Source organism: Aquarana catesbeiana, linkage group LG02 (genome assembly GCF_042186555.1).
Source record: "Aquarana catesbeiana isolate 2022-GZ linkage group LG02, ASM4218655v1, whole genome shotgun sequence".
Taxonomy (NCBI): Eukaryota; Metazoa; Chordata; class Amphibia; order Anura; family Ranidae; genus Aquarana; species Aquarana catesbeiana.
In genome coordinates, this window is record NC_133325.1 from 273039278 (window position 1) to 273066758 (window position 27481).

General features: G+C 40.2%; 1 protein-coding gene across 3 annotated transcripts in view; it reads left to right on the forward strand.

The window, feature by feature from the left end:
• NALCN (sodium leak channel, non-selective) overlaps positions 1 to 27481 on the forward strand; it is a 948399-nt gene that overhangs the window by 797217 nt on the left and 123701 nt on the right. For all 3 annotated transcript variants that reach the window (XM_073614438.1, XM_073614437.1, XM_073614436.1), the window contains 4 exons: positions 1322 to 1428; positions 4665 to 4785; positions 6864 to 6962; positions 24965 to 25058. In XM_073614438.1, coding sequence (XP_073470539.1) covers positions 1322 to 1428; positions 4665 to 4785; positions 6864 to 6962; positions 24965 to 25058 — 421 coding nt within the window. The remainder of the gene's footprint in view (positions 1 to 1321; positions 1429 to 4664; positions 4786 to 6863; positions 6963 to 24964; positions 25059 to 27481) is intronic.

Sequence of the window (27481 nt, forward strand, 5' to 3'; positions counted from 1 at the left end):
CAGGAGGTCTGAGGTCACAAAGACGATTTCCATCTCTCAACTGACTTAACACAGCACACACTCAAATGATATGATAAAAACTTTGAGATCAGACAAGTGTATGTGGACCCAAATGTTTCATTTTAGTTTTGGATAAAGTAAGCAATGGTTAAAACTTTTTTTAGTTTTTTTTTTAATTGTCTTTGTCCTTTTGGGGAGATTTCCCTTCACTGCTTGTTGTGAGGATGCAACAGAAAATGAGGCAATACAAAAAAGGCTGTAGGGCCAGATATGCCAGAACCTGCCTAACTAGCTGGACTTGAAAGGCTCAACATAGGAAACGTAAAATATATAAAATATTGTCTTTATTGTACAAAATTCATAAAAACAGAGCCAAAACAGCCTAAAATGGATCCACAGATAAATGTTGCAAAATACACTCTACTTAGGTCCTGGAAGACCCTATAGATATAAGTATCAAGACCTATAACAGCACTTGTAGAAATGTATCCTTCAGGTAACCAGATCTGCTAGGTCAACATTTCGCCAATAACACAGCTTCTTTAGGACCCGATATGGCAAAGTAGAGCAACACTAAATATTATATAGAAAAAGAAAATGTAAATATACATACAATGTATCAAAAACACCAATAAACATATTATTTCTTTAACCAATCAACATGCTTACAATATTGCAGTGGATTGTGCTTAAGTCACATCATGTTTCGGATGTGGCTTGGGCCAAAATATATTTCTTTATAGAAAATGAGGCAAATTGTAATCAAAGTAAAGGGAATTATCATCTTATATAGTTGTCACTGAACAAGTGCCCCATTGGAAAATGTACCCTCGCCTCTTGTTTTGGTGACAAAAATTTCAGATCTCTCATCACTTGACAATGGTCACCAAAAAACAAAAAAAGGGGTGAATCTTGCCTGTAGGTGCACAAAAAAAGCTTTAAAGTGTGTCTAACTCTTTCAGGTTCTTTCCAAAACGTATAAAACAATTTGATTTTACAGATACTTTAACAGATCCGCAACTGTCAGACTTCAAATGATCTCTGACATACTTACCGCAATTGCAGCTCCTGTATTTACTATCTGAAAGGGGAAGATACTTTTCAGTATGTGTATATATATATATATATATATATATATATATATATATTTATACAAGTGACAGCATATGTTTGATAATAGAAAGACAGATACTGTAGCATGCAGTAGAAGAGTATTGTTTCTTTATATTTCTAAAAATGGGAATTCTATTTGCATTTGGAGTTGAAAGCATAAACTTACAGCTGTATTCAATGTGTCTGTTTCTTTATTCTTATTTCTTAGGAAAAATGCCATGGAATATTTAGGATTAATGTCAGTGTCTCTAAAAATTTAAACTTGAAATTGAAACCAGATGAAAAGAAGCCAGGATTCTGGGTTCCAAGAGTCTGGTAAGCTTTTTTTGTAAACTACTCTTAGCTGTGCAAACAATTAAACAATGCGCATAGCAATGTTTAAAGATGTTGAATTTATGTTAGTATAATATATCGTTATACAGAGTGGAACTGAATTATTTATTGTCTACTCCAGGGATTACAGTAGATTGAAACTCACAATAAATAGTATTTAATGATTTGTTCAAAACTGTATCTTAAAAATGCTACTACTAGTGAAAATGCGTAATACGTAAAATCTGACTTTATGTAGGCTTCAGCAAAATCAAGCTGATAGTGGTCATGCCAGTACTGTGAGAAAGTCAGACTCTACTGTATACATGTTACCATGATCCTAACATGTGCCAGACACATAGGCTGGAAAGTAAAGTTTTAATATTACAGGAGGAGAATGCACAGAGAGTCAGCAATAAGAAGTGGTATGATAAACCTGCTGGCATTCAGCATGGTAAAGTTAGTAAATCACAAGAATTAAAGTGTATCTAAAGTAAAAACTTTTTTTATGTTTGATACAGTGGGGAAGAATTGGAGCCTCTGTTAAAGTCATATGTTATTGTTAAGTATGTATGTCCATTTGAAAGATCCCCCTCCCTCCACATTTCCTTTTTGACCCATGTCCCCAGAGACAGAAAGTAAGGGAAATGCAAAATTGTTAAGCTGTCACCAGAGTAAGCATTGGGGTAATAAATGTCCAAGACTGGAAATTCCTTCACTTTGGCAATATCTCCTCTTATTTACTATTGAATCTCCAGCACATTAAAACGCTTGTTACCCCAACACTCAATATTCTTGATATGTACCTGCTGTACCATATACTTGTATGAGAAAATATCCTGTTCTTTTTGTGTTGCTTCCATTATGTGAAATCCCTGGTGTTCCTGTCAGTCCCTCTGCTTTCCTTTTAAAAACTGACCACACTAAGCAGGAGAGCACACCATGGTCAGTTCTCTAGTTATGCTGGGAACTCAGTGTGCTTTCCTCCAATGATCAGACCTGTCCTGACCCCCCCCCCCCCCGCTGCACAGCCATTCACTTGGAAGATCAATGTGCTGCTGCTTCTCCTCCCTCCAGCTCTTATGCAGCTGCTAACAGACAGAATGTGATCATTTATAAAAAAGGGAAAAGGGTATTTATAATGTATTTTTATATCTATACAAAAATGTTGTGCCTTCATTTTTATTTTAAACTGAATGGGCTGTTTTGCAAGATGATTATTTACAATCACTTTAAAGCGGGGGTTCTGGCCACGAAAAAAATAAATAAATTAAAGTCAGCAGCTACAAACACTGTAGCCGCTGACTTTAAATAAGTAGACTTACTTGTCCTGGGTGCCCGCGATGTTGGCCGCCCGAGGCCGACCCATCCCTCGGCGCTTGGGTCCCAGCACTGCCATCCTAACTAACGGAAACAGGCAGTGGAGCCTTGCGGCTTCACTGCCAGTTTCCTACTGCGTACGCGAGAGCGGCGCAGCGCTCTGTGAATAGCCCCGTGGTTTTCTGGGAACACACACAGTTCCCAGAAGGCAACGGGGCCGCTCACTGAGGAGCAGGACACGCTGCGGAATAGGAAGAGGCAGATTAGGAAGACTGCCTAGCAACAAGGGTTTGAGGTAAGTAAATTTTTTTTTTCACATGTTTTTTTTTTTATTTTTTGCAGATTTTTGGTGCAATTTTGTTTTTTAGGGTTCCCCTCCACTTTAAGTGAAGGAAAACCTTCCAAGTGCCACACAGATGTCAAAAAATGTAACTGATATACTACTCCCTATCCAAGACTAAAATGTTTTCACCATATATACATTTTTAAAGATATTTTAACAGAAATGTAGTTCACATATTTAGATATTTGGTTGGAGTTCAGCTTAAAAATGAACAAGAATATGTACTGTAAATCTATTCTTAACAGCTGTTAAACATTGGCTGACCTTAAATAAAAGCACAATTTCTGTCATTTAAATGGTCTGCCTGAGAGATGTTACCTAACAGGAAAATGTGATGTTTTGCTCTGTTTAAAAAAAAAAATTGTAATTGTAGTCTTGTATACAGGCTACTGGCGTATTTTTTTTATATTAAAATATGTTGCCTATTATTCATTCCCAGATGCAAGAGACCTCTTTTGTGATGTATATTAAAGGACATAAATCTTCTCATTATAAATAAATAGTCCTTTATCCTAGAGGACTAATACCCTGTCAGCCATTGTAAAGGGGTCTTCATTAGTCTAATGAGACCAAGGCTTTATCTACTTTTTTTGCATTATGTAGTGAATAAGGCTGGCCAGGAACAACTCATATTTTTACAAGCAAAGTATCTTGTTTTACAGACAGTAAAATCAGTCTGTATATGCAGTAAAGCATGCTTGTTATACTTACTGTGGAACCTAAGGGGTTAATCCTTTGCATTATATAAAAAGGCTTTCTGATCCTGTCTTCTCTGATCTTCCTCTTCTTCCACTGACACCTAATAATTTCCCGATAACACATAGTCTATGGAGTCAGGCTGCACATACTCAGCTTGGTGTGTATTGCAAGTTTTTTTTTTTTTTCTTGGGAGTGCATGTGATCAGCACAGGGACAATCAGCACTGTCCAGACAGAGGGTCAGGGGTCTTGCAGTCTCATAGGTCAGTCAGAAAACTCATCCTACAAGCTTTAACCAGTACATGACTGGATCTTGCCTTTGGTCTTGACTTTTTTTGAGAAAGGAGACTGCTTTCACTGTGCACTGGCAGTGTTGGTGATTCTGCCAATCTTTAGCGCTATTGCTTCTGCATAGGGCAGATCTTACATCTTTTAAAGTTTTGGCTTGAGTTTCATATTACCATATCTCACAATATTAATATTTTGACGCAAACACTGATGATAACTGTTCTCTTAAAGCACATCTGTAATGAGAGATTTACAGAGGCTGGCTGTCTTCTGAAAATGCTAGTTACCTTGCTGTGTTCTGCTTCAGTACTTTTGAGTCATAAACCCTGGAATAAGAATGTTGTAAAGATTTTTAGAAACATATTAGAATTCTTTCTGTATATTTGTTTTTGGCCAGTGACTCAAGAAGCATTGCAGTGAAAGCATGGCACCCAGGGAACTAGCATTTCCAAGAGAGGAGAGGCCAGTAATAGTGGCATATACAGTATAATTCTGTCATGATAAGTGTACTTTAAAGTTATCTAATCTCCTAGGCAAATCTCCTTAATTTTGACAATTTTGAATAACTATTGTGTTTTTTTACTCTCTAGGGCAAATCCCCGTAACTTTAATTTTGACAATGTGGGAAATGCTATGCTGGCTTTGTTTGAAGTGCTATCTTTAAAAGGCTGGGTTGAAGTTCGGGATGTCATCATTCATCGTGTAGGACCTGTAAGTGTACAGTATATTGAAAAGGCTTGTGTACACTGGCAATTATTTCCATTCAATTCATGTGAATGCTGCTCAAAGTAACAATGAAGCTGTTTAAAGTTGATCAGAAGCAAGTCAAATCAACTCATAATTGAATCATAAGCAACATAGAAACCAATCAAAAGCAAGTAAAAGTAACTCAAAATCATACTGCATTTGACCTGTTTTTGAGTTTGAAATCTTTGTATATAAAACGTCTTTGATATTGCAACGCTACCCCTGCAGGAGTTGCTTCTTAATTTGGGTTCTCTGTTCTGTGCCTTAACTCCAAAATCAATCTCAGCCCCTCTGACATACCTAGTTCAATGAAAGTTACTGCAAGCACTTATAAGAGCAGAAGTATGGGGACCTTTAACTCCGCTGTGAAGAAGCACCATGAAATAGACACAAGATATTTTAGTGTTTAATTAATTTAATGTATTGCTATGGTTAAGAATAAATGGTGGTTTGAACTCAACACATTGAAGGTAGGTTCGGACACAGTCTGCTAAAAAAAAACAGTAAAATCTCTATATCAATGTAACATAGAATACAGTTCTGTACCACTAGAAATGGATTAACTAATGAACTAGCAAAGTCAGCAATAAACAGTGCATATAATGATTAACTTATATGCAAATAATAATACTATACAGGGCGCACGGCCGCCGCCCCCTCTATCCACGCCCTCACCACCCCTATATGGTTAATGGATAGATTCATGCATAGCATGAATCTATCCACGGCCGCCACAGCCACCCCGTATTCATGTATCCGGCCCCTTTCAGGACGCCGGGTGCCTGAATTACAGTGGCGGAGGTGTTTTAAGCATCCGATTAGAGTCATAGGCTCTAATATCCTTCAAAATAGGGTGGACTCGGAGTGCAGAGCATTGAGTTCGGAGCCCACCCAGGTGTGTTAGAAAAGCAGATGAATATTTGCTTTTCTAACACTGAATCGCCTCTCAGGAAGTGTAGGTCTGATAGCCGTTTCCCAATTGGCTGAAAGGTCAGGTGATCTTATTGGACGCCTAGGCGGAGGGGAGGAGATGCACAACGGAAGCCGCCGTGATCTCAGAAGAAAAGAGGACACATGAGATGCTGCCAGATGCCCACCACAGCCTGATCCCCTGTCCGATATGCCCGCCGATCCCCGATGTGCCCACCGATCCCCGCCGCTGAAGTGCAGATGGACCAGCAGACAGCAAGGGGAGGTTTGAGGTGCCCCCCAAACAAAAAACTACCAGCCGTAACTGATACTATAACTAGACTAGAGTGCACTCTAGGACAATGGCTAGGATATGGTGCAATGTCCCCTGAGAGGTACCTATTAGTATAAGCAATAGGTGAAGGTCTCTGTATAGCAGCTGTAAAGGTACAGTCTTTAGTCCTAACTCTAGCTAGTGTTTGGGCCCAGTTGTACCATAGGTGCAAATGAGACTAGTTCCAGTCAAGCCTGAAGGCAACAGTAAGGCTGCTAGATGACTGTATGGTCAGTTCCTAAAGGTCTCAGTCCCTCTGGCAGCAGATAGTAAATCTGCACAGCAGCAGCTCACCAGTCCCAGCAATATTGTAGCTCATCATTCAGTTACACACAGCGATTAGTCCTCACTGCACCCAGGTGACTCTGACTGTCAGCACTCCGCTTCCCGCTCAGGCTTTCAATATGCAGTAGTAATGGTGCACACTGGAAAGAGAAGTACACTCTCAGGTCTCCTTCATGGCAAGAGAAAGCTGTGTCCTGTATAGCAAGAGAAAACAATGCTCTTTATGCTCCTCCTGGCAATCTCTCTCTGGAAATGCAGTTCAAAAGCTCTTGATTACGGTAGAGTTTCTCTCCTCTGGACTACAGGTCCAACAGTGCTGTGCTGCCCGACTCAGTCTATTGAACTCTTCCTGCTCAGCAGCTTCCTCCTCTTGCTGATATAACTGTTAACCAGTTCAGCAAAAGCTACAGAGAGCAGCTGCAGCCAGTGTTTCGCTCACTCTCCATTCTTAGCCAAGCACCCGGCTATACTTTGCAGATTTTTAATTAACATGTTCATCTGTCTTTTCTTACAGATACATGGAATATACATTCATGTTTTTGTGTTCCTTGGTTGCATGATAGGCCTTACTCTTTTTGTTGGTGTGGTGATTGCCAATTTCAATGAAAACAAGGTAAGATCTGTGTTTTCACTACATATAATCTAACACATTAAGATATTTTTTGTCAGCTTAGCCAGTTATAAAACTATAATCTGAATAACTATTCTTTCATGGCTGTTTTTTCTTTATCTATTTAACCTTTTTACGGCTGAGCCCTGCCTCCCGTTAGTCACCTCAAGTGGCCAGACCATTTTTAGTAATTTATTACTTACAGCTTTGAAAGTCAGCAAAAGGTTCCCCTTCCGCTCCACAAATCATATTTTTTTGAAAGCACAAGGCCTGTATTCCCGGTTCTATGAAGGTGGCACAATTCTTCCTTGTCAAAAGAAGTTTATTGAGTATACAATGTTATAAAGATACATAAAGTAAGTTTACAAGGATCTATAAAGTAAGCTCATTGTTTTACAGTAGGGTTTATATAGGTAAATATCATGAAATTTCAAATATTAAACATTGGGTTCACGTAAACCTAAATTAAAGATATATATAATTTCCTTAGTTACTTTTGTAGGTATTTAAATGATTTATACCTACTATACATATTGTTTACAAGTAGAGTGTATATAGGTCAAATAAATTCTGATAATGAGCTTTAATCGTAAGGTGGAGAAAAGGAAAGAGAAAGAAGAAAAAAGGTTGAAAGGCAGAGTTATGGTCCACAAGGTTGTCACGCTCGTCAGTTTATTATTCTTTTTAGTTCTCTTTGAAGCCTTAGAATGGGTGTCTCTGTAAGTCATTTAATCTGTTACCATGGCAACAGGACAGAGTCATTGAAGTTTGACAGGAACTGTTGTTTTATCCAAGGATGCCAAAGTTTTTCAAATTTTGGAATTTGATTTTGATCGATGGCTACCATCTTAGCATGGGACATTGTATTATTTATTCTGTGAATTGTTTCTGCTAGTACCAATGTAGGAGATTTCCATGCCTTGGCCACTGTTTGTTTTGCAGCCGTTATTAGTTGGATCATAAGTTTGAATTGAGAGAGTGTTAACCATTCCGGTTTTAGATTAAGTAAAGTTAAATATGGATCTGGTTGTATTATTTTTTTAAATATTTTAGATGCAATCACGAAGACTTCCTTCCAGAAGGTTTGGATTACTGGGCACGTCCACCATATGTGTAAATATGTGCCTATTTCTGGGCATCCTCGAAAACAAAGAGCTGAGGTATTAGGTGAATATTTTGCCACTCTAGCGGGTACAAGGTACCAGCGAGTTAGGACTTTATAATTTGTCTCCAGTGCTAAGATGTTGGGTGAAGATGACTTAGATGTCAGCCATATGTTAGACCAGTCCGTGTCTTCTAAAGTTCGTCCCAGGTCCTCCTCCCACCTCTGAACGTAAGAGGGTCTATTAAGATTTGCTACTCCATATAATTGATTATAAAGTGATGAAATTGTACCTTTAGCAAATGGATCTTTTGTACAGATTGATTCAAAAATGGATAATTGGGATAATGGTGTATCCCCCTTTAGGAATGGTGTATAGAAATTTTTGATTTGGAGATATCTAAATATCTCAGAGTTTGGTAGATCATATTTTTCTCTAAGCGATGGGAATGAAAGGAATGATTTAGATGCTATGAAGTCATTTAGTGTCTGAATGCCTGATGTTGTCCAAGCTTTAAAAGAATTTGGGTAGATCCATGCCGGATAAAAGGCCGGATTTCTGATAAAAGAAAGGAGAGGATTGTGTGGAGATTGTAACTGATATTTGGTTTTTAGTTTATCCCAGAGAGATAAGAAGTGTTTAGTTATGGGATTATGAATTTTAAAGCGGTCTTTAGGATCAAGCCATAATAAATTTGATATTAATAGAGGGTCATTTTCTGAAGCCTCTATAAATACCCATAATGGGATTTCCTGTTTTGCATGGTATTTGGACAGACTGGCCAAATGTGCTGCTCTGTAGTAGTTAGTAAAATTAGGGTATCCCAGGCCTCCTTTATTTTTGGGAAGATGTAGTGTGTGTATAGGTATACGTGGTTTAGAAGAGCCCCATATAAATGAAGTTGCTCTTTTTTGTACTATTCTCAAAAAATAGGAAGGAATTGGAATAGGGAGGACTCTGAATAGATAAAGCAATTTGGGTAGAATAGTCATTTTGATTGCATTAATCTTCCCTATCCAGGATAAAGGAAGTTGCGACCATTGTTTTATTAGATTTGTGATCTGTCTTAATACAGGAGGATAATTGGTTGAGAATAAGTCAGAATGAGATGCTGTTAAATGAATTCCAAGATATGGGATTGATTTTTCTGCCCATGTGAATGGGAGTGCAGCCCTAGCCGGGATCAATTCCATGTTTGTGAGTGAAATATTAAGCACTAGGCATTTCTTAGGATTAATCAAAAGGCCGGATAGGGCTGCAAATCCATCAAGAGCTGGTATTAAGTTAGGACCAGAGACCTGTTGGGATGATAGAAAAAGTAATATATCGTCTGCAAATATACATAATTTGTGTGTAATACCTCCTACTTCAATGCCAGTTATAGTTTGGTTAGTTCTGATATATTGGGCCATGGGTTCGATTATAAGGGCAAATAATAAGGGAGATAATGGGCAACCCTGTCGGGTACCTCTTTCGATATTAAAGGCTTCAGATTTGTATCCAGCATATTTTATATAGGCTTTGGGTTTATTATATAATGCTTTGATCCATGTTAAAAAGTGGGGTCCAAAACCCCATTTTTGTAATGAATATTGCATATATTGCCAGGATACTGTGTCAAATGCCCTCTTAATATCGAGAGATAGAAAACATAAAGGGATTTTCCGTTTTTTAGCAATATGTGCCAATAACACTGCCCTGCGTATATTATCGCCTGCCTGTCTATTTGGCATGAAGCCTACTTGATCTCTATGTATTAATTTTCCTATAATGCTATTGAGGCGTTTTGCTATTATTTTTGCTAATAATTTAATATCGAGGTTTAACAGAGAGATAGGCCGATAATTCACACAGGAAGTATCATCAGAAAGGGGTTTTGGGATCATACAAACAATTGCCATTAGTGTTTCTTGCCGAAAAGAATGTCCATCTAGAAGTTTGTTAAAAGTTTCAGTGAGAATGGGAGAGAGTATTTCTGAGAATGTTTTATAGTATAAAGCCGAGTAGCCGTCTGGGCCTGGTCTTTTGTTAAGTTTTAGGTCTTTTATGGCGTTAGCAACTTCATCTATAGTTATAGGCTCATCCAAACTGCTTTTTTGATTCTGAGATAACTCAGGTAAGGTTATTTTTGAGAAGAAGGATTCAGCCTCTGTAGGATTAAATTCATTGTTTGTCTTGTATAAAGTTGAGAGATGTGAGTGAGATGTGAGATTTTAACTGGATTTTAACTGGATTACAAGTGTAAACATTTTTTGATAATTTCAAACGTATTGGTTTGAAAGATTTGTTAGTTGAATTTAATGCCCGAGCCAAATATGTACCTGGTTTGTTTATATTCATGTAGAAATTGTGTTTGGAGCGTTTGAGGGATTTATCAACTGACTCAGTGAGAAATAGATCGTATTCCAATCTAGATTTTTCCAGATGAGATTTTGTATTCTGAGATGGATTATCTTGAAATGATATGTAGGCTGCATTAAAATTGAGTTCTAGTTTTTTTGCTAGATTTTTGCGTTCCCGTTTAAATAGTGCCATTTGTCTTTGTATTGTACCACGCAAGACAGGCTTATGAGCATTCCACAGTGTTATTGGGGAGATGTCTGATGTATTATTAATTGATATGTATTCCTTTAAAGCTTGTTCAATGGCCATCTGATGTAGTGGGTGTTTGAGCATTATGTCCGGTAAGTACCACGTTGGGTCATGCGCTTTTGGTATGGCTGAGGCTATAGTAGTATATACTGCATTATGGTCAGACCACGGAATCGGAATTATATCTGATGCAATAATTTCTGGTATCATTCCTATTGTTAGAAAAATATGATCTATTCTGGTGAAGGTTTGATGAGGGTGTGAGAAATAAGTGAATTTCTTTTTCATTGGGTTACTTTCTCTCCATGAATCTACCAGATTGTATTTGGAAAGAAGTTGAGAAAAAGGTAATCTAGAGGTTATTTTGGATGGTGTAAAAGGTGATTTATCTAGAAATGGGAGGAGGACCTGGTTCGAATCCCCACACATTATCACTGTTCCTATTTTGTGTGTATTAATCACTTGTAATATATGTGAGAGGAATGGTGTAGGTTGTTTGTTAGGAGCGTAGTAGGAAATCACCGTGATTGCTGTATCCATTATATAACCCATGAGTATCAGGTATCTACCTTCTGGGTCTTTAATTTCTGATGATAAGGTGAATGGTGTGGATCGGTGAAATGCAATTAGAGTTCCCCTTTGCTTGGTACAGGCAGAAGCCGTGTAAATTTGTTGATAAAAAGGAGAAATATATTTTGGAGTAGAATCTTTGGTGAAGTGTGTTTCTTGGAGGCATACTATGTGAGCCTTTTTGTTATGGAAAGTACGGAAGGCTTTGGTCCTTTTTTGAGGGACATTTATTCCCTGAACATTCAGGGAAAGTATATTCAGTGGTGCCATGGCAATAGATCAAATAGTTTTGACTTACTTTTTGTTATGCAGAGCTGACTGCGCAGATCAACCTGTGTGGACTGAAGAGATGAATAGATAGAAAAGAAACCAGTGAATTCTGGAGTAAAGAGTAAACAAAAAACATATGAGATTAGATGATACATTGTATAAATTATTTTTTGCAAGTAATCACAATTACGTGAAATTACGTGAAAGAGAATAAATATCTCTCTCAGGGGAATAAGTGCCTTCGTCACACTCCCACATAATATGGTTGGGAGAATGAGGAGGGGTAATGGGGGTACACGGATCTTCCGCTTACAGGAGAGAAGTGCTATGTCAAAAGACATCATAATGATGTTTCATTAATTGGAGTGCAGAATATAGTTTTTGTTGAAATTATTTATTCCAGGGTGGTTGTATATGGTTAGTCTTGCCCTAGGCTAAATAATTCAGTTAGAAAGGTACTGTTAATAACTTTGGTATTGATGAAGACAGTTTGAATTATTTTGGGATTTTAACCCTTTTAGAGTAAACAATTACATATTTTATTCATATGTAACTGTTTAGATATGTTAACTCATAAAATTGAGGTTGTATTGCTTCAGATTAGAATAAACAAAAACATAATTCTAGGAACTAGTTAGGTACTAATATATTTGTTTTAAGAAAAGAAAGAAAAAGCTTCCATTACTTCTGGAGTATTGAACATATTTGTCCTAAAAAGTAATAAATCTATTGTTATTACCTGATAATATATAACTGAACAAGAATTTCCTTATTTCACTTATATATTCTAAGGCTATATGAATCAGAAGTAATAAGAAATATAACTGGAATGTAACATGATCCCACACAGTGTGTGACTATCAGAATGCAGTTACATTCAGTTATAAATACAGGTTTTTTATAGAGAACCATCTCTTAGTATAATAAATGAAGAGATATCAGGAATTAGGATGTCAGTCCATTGAATCTTCTTGGTCCATGGATGATGTGGCATAACGGCCTCTTTTGTGAGAATGATGATTCCCATTTTGTTCTGAAATTTTCTGGGTGCTGCCTGAAGGTGAAGATGATGCCATTCTTCTGCGTGTGGGAGTGTTGCTGCTTGTGGGTTCTGTCAGATTTAATTTTAAAAGGGTTTGTTGTAGTTCATCTGCTGATCTGCTTCTGTAAATTGTACCTTGGTAGTTAAATCTGACTGAAAAGGGGAAGCCCCATTGATACAAAATGTTGTGGCGTTGCAGTTCCATTAGTTGGGGTTTCATGGATCGTCTTTTAGTAATAGTAAGTTGGGATAGGTCAGCAAAAATTTGATAATTGTGTCCTTGAAAATTAAGTTCCTTTTTTTCTCTTGCAGCAATTAGTATTTGTTCTTTCGTTCTGTAATAATGAAATTTTGTGATTATATCACGTGGGGGTCCATCTTTCTTTTTGGCTGTGAGGGCTCTGTGTACTCTGTCCAGTTCTAAACGTTCAATAGGGATATCTGGCTTTAGTTCTTGTAATAGAGCAGTAATAGTAGATTGCAGGTCTGTCACAGTTTCAGGTATTCCCCTTATGCGCAAGTTTGAACGTCTGGCTCTATTTTCGTAATCTTCGAGCTTAGTTTGAAGTATTAAATTCTCTTTTTTTAATTGTTCCAATTCTGTTATATTTTCTTGGGTTGTAATTTCAATTTCATCCATTTTTATTTCTAAGGCTGCGGTGCGGTTTCCCAGCTCTCTTATTTCTTTGGTTAGGCTTTTTGTTATTTGGTCTGAGGTTTGTTTTAAAGCCTTATGAAGCATCTTTTCAAATTGTAATAATATTACTGGGGATGCTGAGGAGGCTTGTGGAGAAGTTTGTGAGAGGATTTGTTCTGTATCTGACTCAAATGGAGAGTCTTGCTGTGACATTTTCTGTCTGTGAGAGCGCCCTGATGCTGTATATTGTGAGGTGACTGGAGCTGCTTCAGCTGCAGTGAGTGCCTGTGAGCTCTTTGTGAGGTGATTTTTATTTCTGCCACGGTTTCCTCCCAGTACCATATTTCCTGCCCAAACTTTCACAGTTTGTTCCCTGGGGCAAAAAGGTTCAAATGGATACCTTTTGAGTCTGCAGGCTCCACTTTGTCCTTCTCTTCTCTCCTCAGCGGTGTGGAGCTCTAACAATGCATGTCTGCTCTGGTGGCACAATTCTTTATCATATATATATATATATATATATATATATATATATATATATATATATATTATTTTTTTTTTTTTTTCTTTTTAAATATATTTATTACATTTTCATACAAAAGTTTAACATTTTTGAATCTGGAGTAAAATGCCAGCAAGGGCAACAAAGTAAAAAATATAGTACGACATATCAAGCAAGATAGAACCGCGCAACTTGGAACCTACAAACATTCATATGAGAACTAGTAGCATAGTATCTGGTCTAACAAGAGTAACTAACCAATGATTCTACCAAAGAGGTGACCTAAGGAGGGGAAGCAGGTGAACATTCCACCCTGGAATGGGTATAAAGGCAAGTTATGAAGAAATAAAGAACATATCACATCAAATAAGGTACAACTTGATCACATAGAGTAGGTGAAATCCTAGGGAAGGGGATATGGGGCGGTCGAGGAGTTGGAGGAGTCCTGGATCCTAAGTTTGCCCAGTGTATTGGCAAGGTCTGCATGCATATACCAGGCTGTATAGTGGAAGGGAGTCATGTGAAAAGAAATCTCTTCTGGAGAGAAAGAATGTTCCATGAAGCGACGCCATCTGGTAATAAAACGTTTTCATGATGTAGAATGTTGGGTGATAGTGTCCATTTTCTCAATGTGAAATAGGGTTTGGAGTGCTTTTTTCACCGAAGCAATTTGCGGCGGGGAAGGGTGGATCCAGGTTTCCATTAGTGCCCTGTGAGCTGTCAGAAGGCAGATATGGAAAATCTATATTTTTAACACTAAAATCATTTTTAGCACACACAAATAACTTCTAAGAATGGTGCCCTTTGTGCTAAATTGTGAAAGTAGGAGCGCAAAACTGTAAATGTTAAGACATTAAGCTAAAAACCTTGAAGCTAGCCTTACACCAACGTATTTGTTCTGGTTGTGCAGTGCTATTAATTTTAAATTACACCCTAAAATACCTTGCCAGGGCACCTCAACACATTGTGCACTTTTACTCACAACACTGCACAGACAGAAACCCCCTGTATAATTAAGTGAGCTGCACTGAAAGAAAAAAATCCTGTTTGTAAAATGTACATTATACAGAAACTGACACCTTGTTACCACAATGCACATACTGTGGAGCATAGCGAAGCATCTAAATGCATTTTAATGTTTTGGTGCACAGCACTGCATTGTAAAAAAAAAGGGCCATGTAAATTTTTAGTATTGGAGTGAGTTGACTGCACATTCAAAATGAACAATATTCCATGTGCCTAACAAATATGCAGTAACATACAACAACACAATGCAAATGTGTAACTCTAACCTCAAATATTTCCAACACCTTGGTTTTTATTGGACAATAAAAAAAAGAATGAACAAAAAAACAAAACAAATTGTTTATATATATTATATATGGTTGAAGGGCCAGTTCACACCACATGCAGTCCAGTGCGTTTTTTTTTTTTTTCTGCATCAAAAACACATGCAGAAAAGCATCTGGAATGCATCCCAACTGTGTTTCTATGGTGTGAATTGGCCCTCAAAAAAAAATCAGCAAAAAATTACAACAAAAGTGGGTGGAGTTAACTGTGTCCGCAGTTCTTCATTATCAGCTGTAAACCAGATTAAAACACTGTTTTAATAAAGGGTTCAAAATTTACAAACCACTCCCCCTGTATTGTATGTCAAAGCAGTATTAAACCCAGAAGCAAACATTAATTATAATTCAGCCTACCAATTCTTAGATGTGGCGGCTGCATTCATTTTCTATTTTGGGCTCTCTCTTTTATTTTTATCTGGTGATCTAACCAATAAGTCTGTTGTTTTTTCAAAAGAGCAAGCTGTCTTGTAGATGTAGCAGTTATAGAGCTGAGTTAAACCATTTAACACTGATAGGGGTGCTTGCATTGATCAGCGTTTATTAATTTATGTAAAACCTTTATCCCAAAAGAAAGAAAACTGTTACTATAACTGTCTGAAAAAGTGTTAGTTTTTTTCATTTTGCCACTGATTTTAAATTTGCTAATACAGCTAAAACTCCCCTTCCCACGGTCTGACAATGCTGCTGTCCAAAGGTGTCTCTGTTGCTCCTTCTTCTAAAGTGTAGGCACCGTAATACAGGAGGTGTGTTACTGTCCAGATCATCAGGTGAAAACTGAAAAGAAAAAGCCTAAAAATACTAAACTAATGCAGCCATCACATCTAATGATTGGTAAGCTGCAATATTACATTTTTGGTTTTGGGTTTATCACCACTTTAATGAGGGATAGTTTGGGGACAAAGACTCTAAATGTTTCTAAGAAGAAGGCGTCGTGGCTGATTTTAAGAATTTCTTTAAAGGGTAGGTAATGTGTTTTATTTTATTATTTGTTTTTAGGTATGTTGTGTGAACGGGAACACATACCAAACAAATAGTGTGGTTTTATGAAATTTGGTTTTATGGATTTGAAAACTGAGTCTCCGTGACATCACAGAAGTGAATTTCTCAAAATGACTGGTTTACAGTTGCCAATTGTGAAAGACACAAACTACTGAAATAACAATTTTAGAAAAATTCTTTAATTTTTGTTAAGAAAAATAATTTCATAGTTCATGGTTTTTGCCATCATTTCAGCTAATGCCGTGTACACACAAGCGGAATGTCTGACAGAAAAAGTCAGACGGGAGCTTTTCCTCGTATATTCCAATCGTGTGTATGCCTCATCAGACTTTTTACGTTGAAAATTCTGACTGACCTAGAAAGAAAACATGTTCTAAACTTTTCCAACCAATTCCTATCGGGAAAACCGCTCGTCTGTATGCTGTTCCGACTTACCAAAACGACACATGCTCTGAAGCAAGTACGAGACGGAAGCTATTGGCTACTGGCTATTGAACTTCCGTTTTCTAGTCCCGTCGTACGTGTTGTACGTCACCGTGTTCTGGACAGTCGGAATTTGGTGTGACCGTGTGTATGCAAGACAGCTTGAGCGGAATTCCGTTCCGAACTCCATTGGAAAAACCTTCAGAGTTTATTCCGACGGGAAAACCAGTCGTGTGTACAGGGCATAAGCCTCCCCCACCCTAAAATTTACCATTCTGCACTGGCTAGGTATATAGTATGTATAAGACATAGTTAGTCTAGTTAGGCCCCTTTCACACGGGACGGATCCGTGTTGATCCGCCCCGTGAACATCCGCTGCTCAGCGGGGATCGCTCCGTTTTCCCCAGCTGAGCAGGCAGATGACAGGGCGGGACCCGCACACTGTGCAGGGACCGCCCTGTCAGATCTCCGCTCTCTCCTATGGGGGATCGGAGGAACACGGACCGTCTGTCCGTGTTCCTCCGATCCGCTCTGCAGACGGATAGAAAAATAGGATTTTCTTCTGTCCGCAGAATCGGACGAGAGCGGAGGCGGACGACATCGGGTGTTAGCGGATGTACATCCGCTGACACCCGCTATCCCATAGGGATGCATGTATGTCCGTATTTCATCCGAAAACGGATGGATGAAATACGGACATACTGTCCGCATGTGTGAAAGGGGCCTTACATTTGTGCAAGTTTTGGTCATCAATTGACAACATATTTCTTAATTTCTGAAAGAGAATTTATAGAGGGGATGTTAATTTTTCTCCTATATATTCCTACACAGTCTGCTGCTATATAGGTAGTTAGGTCTAATATCACCATTTGAATTTGCTTATCCCCTCTACCTTCTCTCAAAAACATTCAGTCCCCTTAAAAATCCTTGCAATATATTTAGTTTATGCTTGTTCTTATTAATTTATTTTTTATAAATTGTTTGCTACAAACCATGAAGTGCAGTGAGAAAAGCTTGAAAGAGAAAGGGCAAAATATTGATGATACTTGTTACAAAGAAAGCAAACTGAGATTTGAATGGAAAGCTCAGCGGTGTTAAGTGTTTACAAAGTAATTTTTTTCACAGTAAGGGAGTGGAAGTTGTCGCAGATGCATTTAGATGGATGCCTATACAAATCTTTTATCATTATTCACTATAAACAATATTTCTGGAGGGGCGTGGCCTAGCGATGGCTGAGTGAGGACGTGTTTCTTGAGAGCTCCTGGTATCCCCCTTCCTCACCCACGATCCTAACGACCCCACATTCCTGGAAAAGAGGTATGCCAACCTCCAAGAGATACAGGACAAGATCGCATACAAACGGGACTCAGACAGCCTCACCTCGGGGTAGCATCCGGAGCTATTTCCAGGACTCACGGAGGAGATCACCGGGCGCCATAGTGTCAACGCCACGTGAGCAGCTAATGGCAGACTCTGATACGCCTGAACTACCTAGCTCCCCGGCGTCATCTGCGGCTTCAGAATATCTACCGGAGACCCCAGCTATTTTTAGATCTACCATGGCAACTACAACACAGAAGCACAGTAGCATACCAGACGATCTACATGCCATTTTGCGCGCCCTTCCTACTAAGGCAGACATTGAGGCCTTACCCTCCAAGTCTGATATTGAGACTCTCATATCCCGGGTAGAAGAAGCCCACGCCAGAGACATCAAAGAAATAAGGGAGGAGATTCAGGCGATAACGGAGCGAGTGGATACGGGAGAGAGTACAATTGCCTCCCTCACACAACGAGTGGCTTCTTTAGAGCAATCCCAGGCTACCCAGATGACCACGGCGGTGGAACTACAATTACGCTGTGAAGATTTGGAGGACCGCAGCCGCCGCAACAACCTGAGGTTGCGAGGCCTTCCGGAGGCTACAGGGACCGAAGACCTGGAAGCAACGGTAGTGGCTATCTTTCAACAGATCCTGGGGACCTCCCCACCTACACTTGAACTTGACCGCGTTCACAGAGCCTTGGGTCCTAGATCGTCAGACCCAGACAGACCCCGAGACGTGATTTGCCGTCTCCATCGTTACACACAAAAGGAACAAATCCTGCGGAAGGCATGGGACCACGGTGCTGTGGAATTCGATGGTGCAGCGGTCAAAATCTTACCGGATCTGTCAAGGGCGACCCTGCAGAGAAGAGCGATACTGAGACCAATCCTGGATCTGGCCCGCCATCACGGATGTACTTACCGTTGGGGGTACCCTCTAGCTGTCAACCTCCGTAACGGGCCCGCGACCTTCACTCTGCGATCCCCGTCAGACCTGCCAGATCTCTTCACTTTTTTAGGTGCAGAACCGATCTCAGTTCCGAATTGGCTGACACTGCTCCGCCGTCCGACTGGACACCCAGGCTCTACATTCCAACGGAGCTCCCAACCTCCCCGCCAGCAACGATCCAGAAGGAGGAACCGGGCTCTCTCGGAAGATGATATACGGGAATCGTAACAGTGCTTCTATACGGAGGACTGCCAGGACCAGTGCAACAGTTTTACCCATGTGAGTTAAAGCCCTTATCAGTTCTGTTTATCTTTTTCTTTACATGATTTGACCTGCTACACTGCATACGAACTTATCCCTATACCAGCAGTTAGATTATATAACGCATTCAGTGATCCTACCCCCCACACAAGGACTTCCAAGGATCGATACTAGGAACCGCTGCTGCAGAGTCTTGTGTTGCCCAGAGTGCAGGGAGAGACGGAACTATTTCAGCCGGAACCTTGATTAACACATTCTGGGACACGGTGAGAACTACTACTCCACAAGGACAGAGACAGTGCTCCTTTCATTCCGGTCCCCCAGACTAAAGGTTAGACGATGCAAGTCCATACTTCCGGCTCACAACCTATCCACCCATATCGAACCTGGACTTCCATAATGATCCTTAAGGTAGAGGTTGTATGGGCCTAATCGAAAGTAATGCTGTCGTATAAGGAGACTTGGGTGATAACAGAGTATGCCAGTAGTAAGGATATGATGGTGCCTGACTACCCTAGGTAAATTGCTTACACATTGGAGATTATCAGGCTTAGACACTCCAGAGAGGAGGCTTAGGGGTGAAAGGGGAGGGAGGAATACACCCTTATCAATCCATGATTTCCTTGGCAGTTGACTCGGGGAGATACACCCTGGAACCTACAAGCTCATAAATCTAGGCGATCCAGGAGCTCCCAGGTTCTGGGATATCCTGGATCTGACTTGTGGAGAGGGGATAGAACAGAATAGAATCTAATACACATATAGTCTACTATAAATGGGAAACTCATACCTTTGGTTTTTAGTAGGGCTCAGTTGGGAGAGTTATAGTTGTGACCTGGCCTGATATCCAACTGATGAATACAAATTTGATGGGATGCTATGTGATACCCTTAATACAGTTGCCTTTAATGCTCTTGTTAGTAATAAGTTACCTGTTATGCAAGTAATACAGTCGTTATCGTTACAATGTAAATGTATGCTTTATACATGTGGGTGGGGAAGGGGACCAGTGGGTTCACCTCTGGCTGTCGCTTCCTGCGTTCCCACATAGGCCTGCGCTCGACTACCAGTTTCTCGCTGGTGAGCGTTATAGCATTAGCGTGCTATTCTCTTAGAGTGTCTGGAAGCACCCTAGAGGTGCGTATCTGATATTTTCTCCTTATCTAAATCTCACACCTTTTCTTAACCCTCCCTTATCTTCGCTCCTCTTTTCCCCCCTCTTAGTCCCAATCCCCCCGTGCACGAGTGTTGTCCTGCCGGACATACAAAATTTAGTTGAGCAACATGGAGACGCTCAGAATTTTTTCTTTAAATGTGAAAGGCCTAAACGTCCCCGAAAAAAGGCGGATGCTGACTGATGATCTTAGACGCCATAAAGTTAATGTGGCGTTTCTTCAGGAGACCCATTTTAAGAAAGATAATCTTCCGATCATGAAAAACAAATTCTTTCCAACGACCTACCACTCCACTTTCGCGACTACTAAATCGCGAGGAGTCTCCATTCTCTTTTCACGATCAGTCCCCTGGAAATGCGCAGAAATAAGACAGGATCCTGAGGGACGGTACTTATTCCTTAGAGGTGATATAGGGGGTCAAGAAGTAACTTTTGCTAATATCTACGCACCCAATAGCCACCAGGATCAGTTCATTGTCAAGACCTTAGAAACATTGATGGCATTCACGAGAGGACAATTGATTCTCGGGGGTGACTTTAATGTGCCTTTGATTCCCACGGAGGACACCTCTTCAGGTCACTCCTCAATTACACCAACAATTAGGAAACGTATAGCTCGCTCCTTGCATTCAGCTCACTTGATTGACGTGTGGAGGCTTCTACACCCAAGTGAGAGAGACTACACCTTCTATTCCAACCCGCATAAAATATACTCACGAATAGATTTTTTTCTGATCCCACACACCCAATTACATGCCATACGGAGCTCTATGATTGACTCAATCACATGGTCCGATCATGCACCAATTATTCTAGACTATGCCTTGACTGACATTCACACCTCTAGAACACGATCTTGGAGACTTAATGAAAGTCTCCTACAAGATGAAGAAATATGCAAGGACGTCATCAGGGAATTAGACCATTATTTTAAGACTAACACTACTCCTGACATAGACCCTGGAATATTATGGGAAGCACATAAGACGGTAATCCGCGGCACCCTTATTAAACACGGGGCACGGGTCAAAAGACAACGTACGGCACAGGTAAAATCCCTCCTAGATGACCTACATAGGGCTGAAGCTAAACATAAACATATACAAACCCCTGTGGATACTGCCGAAATATTACTCCTACGCAATAAAATTTCCGATCTCATGCTATTTCAGGCTAAAGCGGCAATCCAGAAATGCAGACGGATTACATATGAGTCGGGCAACAAATGCGGTAGGCAACTGGCTAAATCACTTCAGACACAGGTATTGACAAATTATATCCCTCATGTGATGTCACCCGCGGGTCAGAAGATTACCCTACCCCATCAAATTGCGCAGGAATTCAAGGATTTTTATGCGTCGCTTTACAATTTACGCCCGACGCCACCCACGCAGGGCTCCATTAAGACATACTTAGATAAATCTGGGCTCTCCTCTCTCTCTTCTGAGACTAGTAAGGCATTAGATGAACCAATAACCATCGAAGAAATCCAGGCAGCAGTGAAGACTACCAAATCAGGGAAGGCCCCTGGACCGGATGGACTCTCTGCTCAATATTACAAAATACTACTACCATCCTTGGGGGGTCACATGCTTAAACTTTTCAATTCCATAGGGTCGGAAACAGTCATCCCAAGAGATACCTTAGCTGCACATATAGCATTAATCCTGAAAGAGGGGAAAGATCCCTTGGCCTGTGGCAGTTACAGACCAATTTCCCTACTTAATGTAGACCTTAAAATTTTCACCAAAATACTGGCCACCAGAATCCAAATGCATATCCCATCCTTAATACACCTAGACCAAGTAGGTTTTGTCCCAACCAGAGAGGCAAGGGATAACACGATAAAAGTCCTGAACCTCATTCATTCAGTGGATCATACTAAAACTCCCTGTATTATTCTTAGTGTGGACGCAGAGAAGGCCTTTGACAGGGTGAATTGGCAATTCATGATGTCAGTCCTGGAACATGTTGGTCTGGGTAATACAATGCTAAATTGGATAGGGGCACTATATACCACCCCCACGGCGCGAGTACGAGCTAATGGGGTTTTATCAGATCCGTTCACTATTAAAAACGGAACACGACAGGGGTGCCCCCTGTCCCCACTCCTGTTCGCCCTGTCTCTGGAACCCTTCCTGTGTACCATAAGATCTAATCCAGACATAACTGGGGTTAGGATGGGTGACTCCCATCAGAAAGTAGCCGCGTATGCGGATGACATGTTATTCACACTTACTAACCCAGCTGTCTCCCTTCCAAATTTATTACACGAATTTAGAACATATGGTAGTTTATCCAACCTGAAAATTAATCTCACTAAATCAGAGGCTATGGGCATAGGAGTCCAACCACGTTTGCTCACTTCCCTTAAAGGTAATTTCCAATTTAAATGGACTACCACGGCCCTTAAGTACCTAGGTACCCACATCCCTCCCAAACTATCCAGGATATTTGCACTAAATTTCCCCCCGTTGCTGACCTCGGTCAGAGCCTTACTAAATAGATGGCATACAGGCCTACACTCGTGGTTTGGGAGATGCAACATCCTGAAGATGTCTATTCTTCCCAAGTTCTTGTATTTATTACAAGCTCTGCCGATCCAAATACCATCTTCCTATTTCGACCAGATTAACACCCTATTCTTTGACTTTATTTGGGCTCATAAAAGACCCAGACTAGCAAGACGGCTCCTCACTATGCCCAAAATGTATGGAGGACTAGCGGTCCCAGACCTTCGTAAATACTACTACGCTACACACTTGACCAGACTTATAGACTGGAACCGTCACCAGACTACTAAACAGTGGACTAGACTGGAACAAACCCAAAGTGACATCCCCCTGGACAGAGCTCCCTGGTGCTATGATAGTCTCCCAAGAAATGTAAAAGCTCACCCTCTGATAGGAGTGACCATACGCATATGTTCGGCTCTTTTCACGAAATTTCGGCTCGTATCCCCCACATCCCCACTACGACCGATTTTAGGAACGCCAGAATTCACCCCAGGATACACGGACCCGGTCTTTCAATCCTTGAGGGAATTGAAACTATTTCAGGCCTCCCACTTTATATCGAACGGCAAATGGCCTACAGTAGCTGAACTGATGTCCCCATCGGGCCCATACCACTTAGATTTCTGGAGAGCTGCACAGCTCAACCATTTCCTTGGAACATTACCGCCCCCCAGGAGTTTTGACCAAAATCTGACGACGTACGAGATTTACTGCTCAGAGGAAGATATTATGCCTCATGCCCTGTCTGCCACATATCAGTTACTCATTACACCACCTAATGACTTCAAATTGCACTACATAGAGGACTGGGAGCGAGATTTACAATGCACACTGACGACACGTCAAAAACAGAATATCATACATTTTACATATAAATCCTCGATCTGCACGAAAATGCAAGAAACGAACTACAAGTTGTTAACACGATGGTACAATACTCCTGCAAAATTACATAAGATATTCCCTTCCTCCTCGGACAGGTGCTGGAGATGTCAGGGGGAGAGAGGCACCATTCTCCACATCTTTTGGAGCTGCCCCCTGCTGGAGCAGTTCTGGAAGACTGTTCAGTCCATTGTCCAGAAATTCACAGAACGTCAAATCCCAAATGACCCGGCTCTCTTCCTGCTCCACGCTGCTCACTCATCGAATAAAGTGTATAAAAAATCATTAATACGACACTTACTGGACGGGGCCAAAGCATGTATCCCTTTATTGTGGAAGTCCACACGACCCCCCTCAGTGAGTACGTGGATCAGGAGAGTGGAGGATATCAAACAAATGGAAGATCTGATTCTGACTGCGAAAAATCGAAATGAACAATTCTCTGAAACCTGGACTAGATGGAATATGTTTATATATTCTGATGAGGGACAGCTACTTTTGGGGAGTGACAAATAGGTGATAAAAGAACCCTCTATATAGCTGGGCCCCACCGACCTTAACGATTTAATGCTGACAGCTCTATACATTAGACACCCCTTGGGACATCCACCTTCTTCAGATATATCTCATATGCACAGCCCCTCCCTCCCCCTTCCCTATACATCCCTTCCTCCCCACCTCCCCCCTCTTTTTTCCTATCCCCCCTTATCTCTTCTTTCTTCATCTCTCTAATTTCTGACCTCTTTCTGTCTCTTCTTCTTCTCTATGTATTGAAAATGGAAAATGAGGGGGATAGCTCCAATCACCCTTATTTTATTTTATTTCAGACAAGGTTTACCTGACATATAGTATTGAATGTGCTAAAATATATGGGATTCATCATAATCTCAATAGTAAATGATGGACCTACATGATGTGATGACCCTTGATGAGCTATGTAAGCCTACTTTGTCCTTTATGTGATGGAGTTGTACCCTTCTTTGTGTTTGAATAAAGTATAATTTGAAAAAAAAAAAAAAAAAAAAAACAATATTTCTATTATAAACACTATTTATAAACACTATTTAGACTATGCCTGTTATTTCTTAGCGAAAAGCATAAGCTAACATACTTTGAGGTTTAGGATTCATTTTTTCTGTGTGAAATGTTACACTTACTGAAAATAATCTGTGACCACAGCTTAAACTTTAATTCTGGAAATTTTACATTTCATTTTTTTTTATTTGCATAGGTTTTAAAATAAATTATGGTTTAACAACTGCCTCATTTATATTACAATATTTTCTTATATATTTATGTTAAGTAAATCTGCATTTCGTGGTATCAACCTCTATATTTTTTCTTCATTTATGCTGAAATAAGATTTGCTTAATTTTATATATCGTGCTTTAAAATGCCTGTCACGTGTTTCTCAGGGAACAGCTTTACTGACTGTTGATCAAAGAAGATGGGAAGATCTGAAGAGCAGACTCAAGATAGCTCAACCACTTCACCTCCCTCCTCGTCCAGGTATTAAAGAAATTTCACATCCCATGTTGTTTTTTTTTTTTCTTGTCTTTCCTTTTGTGTGGTTTGTGCTCATTTTAGTGCAACCAACAAGTAACATGTGCTAAAATAATTTTTTTTGATTTGCAATGAACATCTTAAAGTGGAAGTAAGCCCTCCTATCATTTTCAGCCAAAGGAAGCCGCCAGCTTGGCCTCTTTTTGATCTTCAACTGCCATGATGCTGCACATGTGATCAGTTATGACACCATCCATTGGATGGTTTGACAGTTTGGTTGAGAGCACATCCAATGTGACAGTTACATTTCCGTCACATGGCGTAAATGTAATTGTTTTTCAAAACTGTTAAAGCTATGAGTTTACTTCCACTTTATTATTATTATTAGTATTATACACGATTTATATAGCGTCAACAGTTTACGCAGTGCTTTACAATGTAGAGGGGGAAAGCACAATTACAGTGCAGTTCAATACAGAAGGGACAGGAGGGCCCTGCTCATAGAGCTTACATTCTAAATGGCAGGCTACATAAGGTAATAGATGCAGTGAATGATTTAATGGGGGTGGCTCGGGGACAGTTGTTAGGTGGGTGTGGGATAGGCTTCCCTAAATAAGTGAGTTTTCAGGGATCTTTAAGGGCACTTTAAGGGCTTTGCAGATGCAGATACAGTTGTGATTTCATACCTTGTATTTTATTGTTAAAGGAAATCATTCAAGATATTTGGAGTCTTGTTATGAAAGCACATCCCCATCTCTCTGGAATAGTTATTTGTCTTGTTATTTATTGGCATTCTCCCCTTCCCAGAGCAAAACTTAGGTTCAGTGTTTAGCTAGAAGCTACCGGAAAGGCTATCTCACCTCATGCCTCAGCTAAGTGCAGAAAATAAGCACTCTGTTTAGGCTTTTAAGGCGGGTACTACTGTTGGAGATCTGGCTTCTCTCTATTATTGATGTTCTGCTTGTTGGAAACATTTTTGTTATGATCCTGTTGATATTACTTATATACTCTTGTCCTGATATTTGCATATTCCTATCTGATTTGCTCAATTTTTCTTCAGCCCCCCGTTTCTCTCTTTACCTCCTGTTCTGGGTCTCTAGTCTGCATTGCGCCAAGTGGCATCTTTCACCACCAGTGGGCTCTTCTAGTGTCAGGATCATTGCATTTTAGTATCTTTTTCTTACTTTTCACCTGTCCTCTTTGCCTGTTTGAGGAATGCTGTCACTTCTGGTTCACCTGCATATCTTGATATCATGCAGATTGTTGACCCTTGTAGTGACAAAGGTTGCATTAAAAGCTTTTCTGTAAAAAATAGGGACAGTCTCCCCAAATTTTGCCTCTGCCTATAGTTTAACTGTATGAATTCCTAATGACAGTCATAGATATAACATTTAAAGCTTCCAAGACCTGCAACATCCATACTTACAATGCAAATGTCACAGTCAAGGGTCAGGCTCAGAGACCAGTAACTATAGCAGTAGAGAGGTTCACACCAACCAGCAAGAAACATACATGAGCAGGTCAGTCTGGCGGATGTTGCGGATTCACTTGAGGCACGGGTTCTAAGCACTAACCTTCACCAGAGCTCCTGATGGTGGAGATGGGCTTTGTTACATGCTGGTGCCAGGTTACGGTCCTTTAGGATTGCCCCACCAAGAGGTGAGCAAGCAGGTAATAGATGTGTTATGTAGTGATCAAGCAGAAGTGTAGTTAGTAAACAAGCCAAAAGTCGATAACAAGTGGTTGCAGGTTTGGTTCAAGCGAAAGCATAGTCGAGGTAAACGCCAAAGGTTGGTAGCAAATGGTAACGAAGATAAGTAGAGCTGCATGTACACAAGGAGCAAGATATCAGCTGGAGAGGGCACAATAATCTGGTAAAGCAGAAAGTGCAGAGAAATGGCTTAAATCAGGAAGTGCAAATGAGGAGCAAAGAGTTCAAGGTTCACCAGAAACACGAACAAGAAACAAGGAAAGATTGTCCAAGGGATCATACAGGGAGCTGCCCTGCATATCAGGTGGCAGAGCAAGGAGAGGGGTCCCAGGTTCAGATCTGTACCCTGACAGCAAACTCCAGTGAATGTCCTGTATTTGTCCTGAGACCCATCAGCAGCATGGCCCCCCATACAATGTGAGCATGGGAGAGAAAAATGGAGCTTAAAGGAACGCAATGCATGCACAGACAGGTAGAGTTCCTATCTTGGCTCTATTGACCCCTCCCCATTCACACATTAGCTAAGGTAACCTTGTATCTTTTCAGACTCTTTCACCTGTTCCTCTTCCCTTACTAGCCCATACCTTCTCATCTGTTTCCCTTCCCCTCTTTTTTTTCTGTGGGCCTCCCCTACCTTTCCATTCCCTGTAAGTCTCTCCCCTTTCACACTCATTGTAAGTGCCAACTGACTTGCTGGCTATGCTGGTTTTCAGAGAGT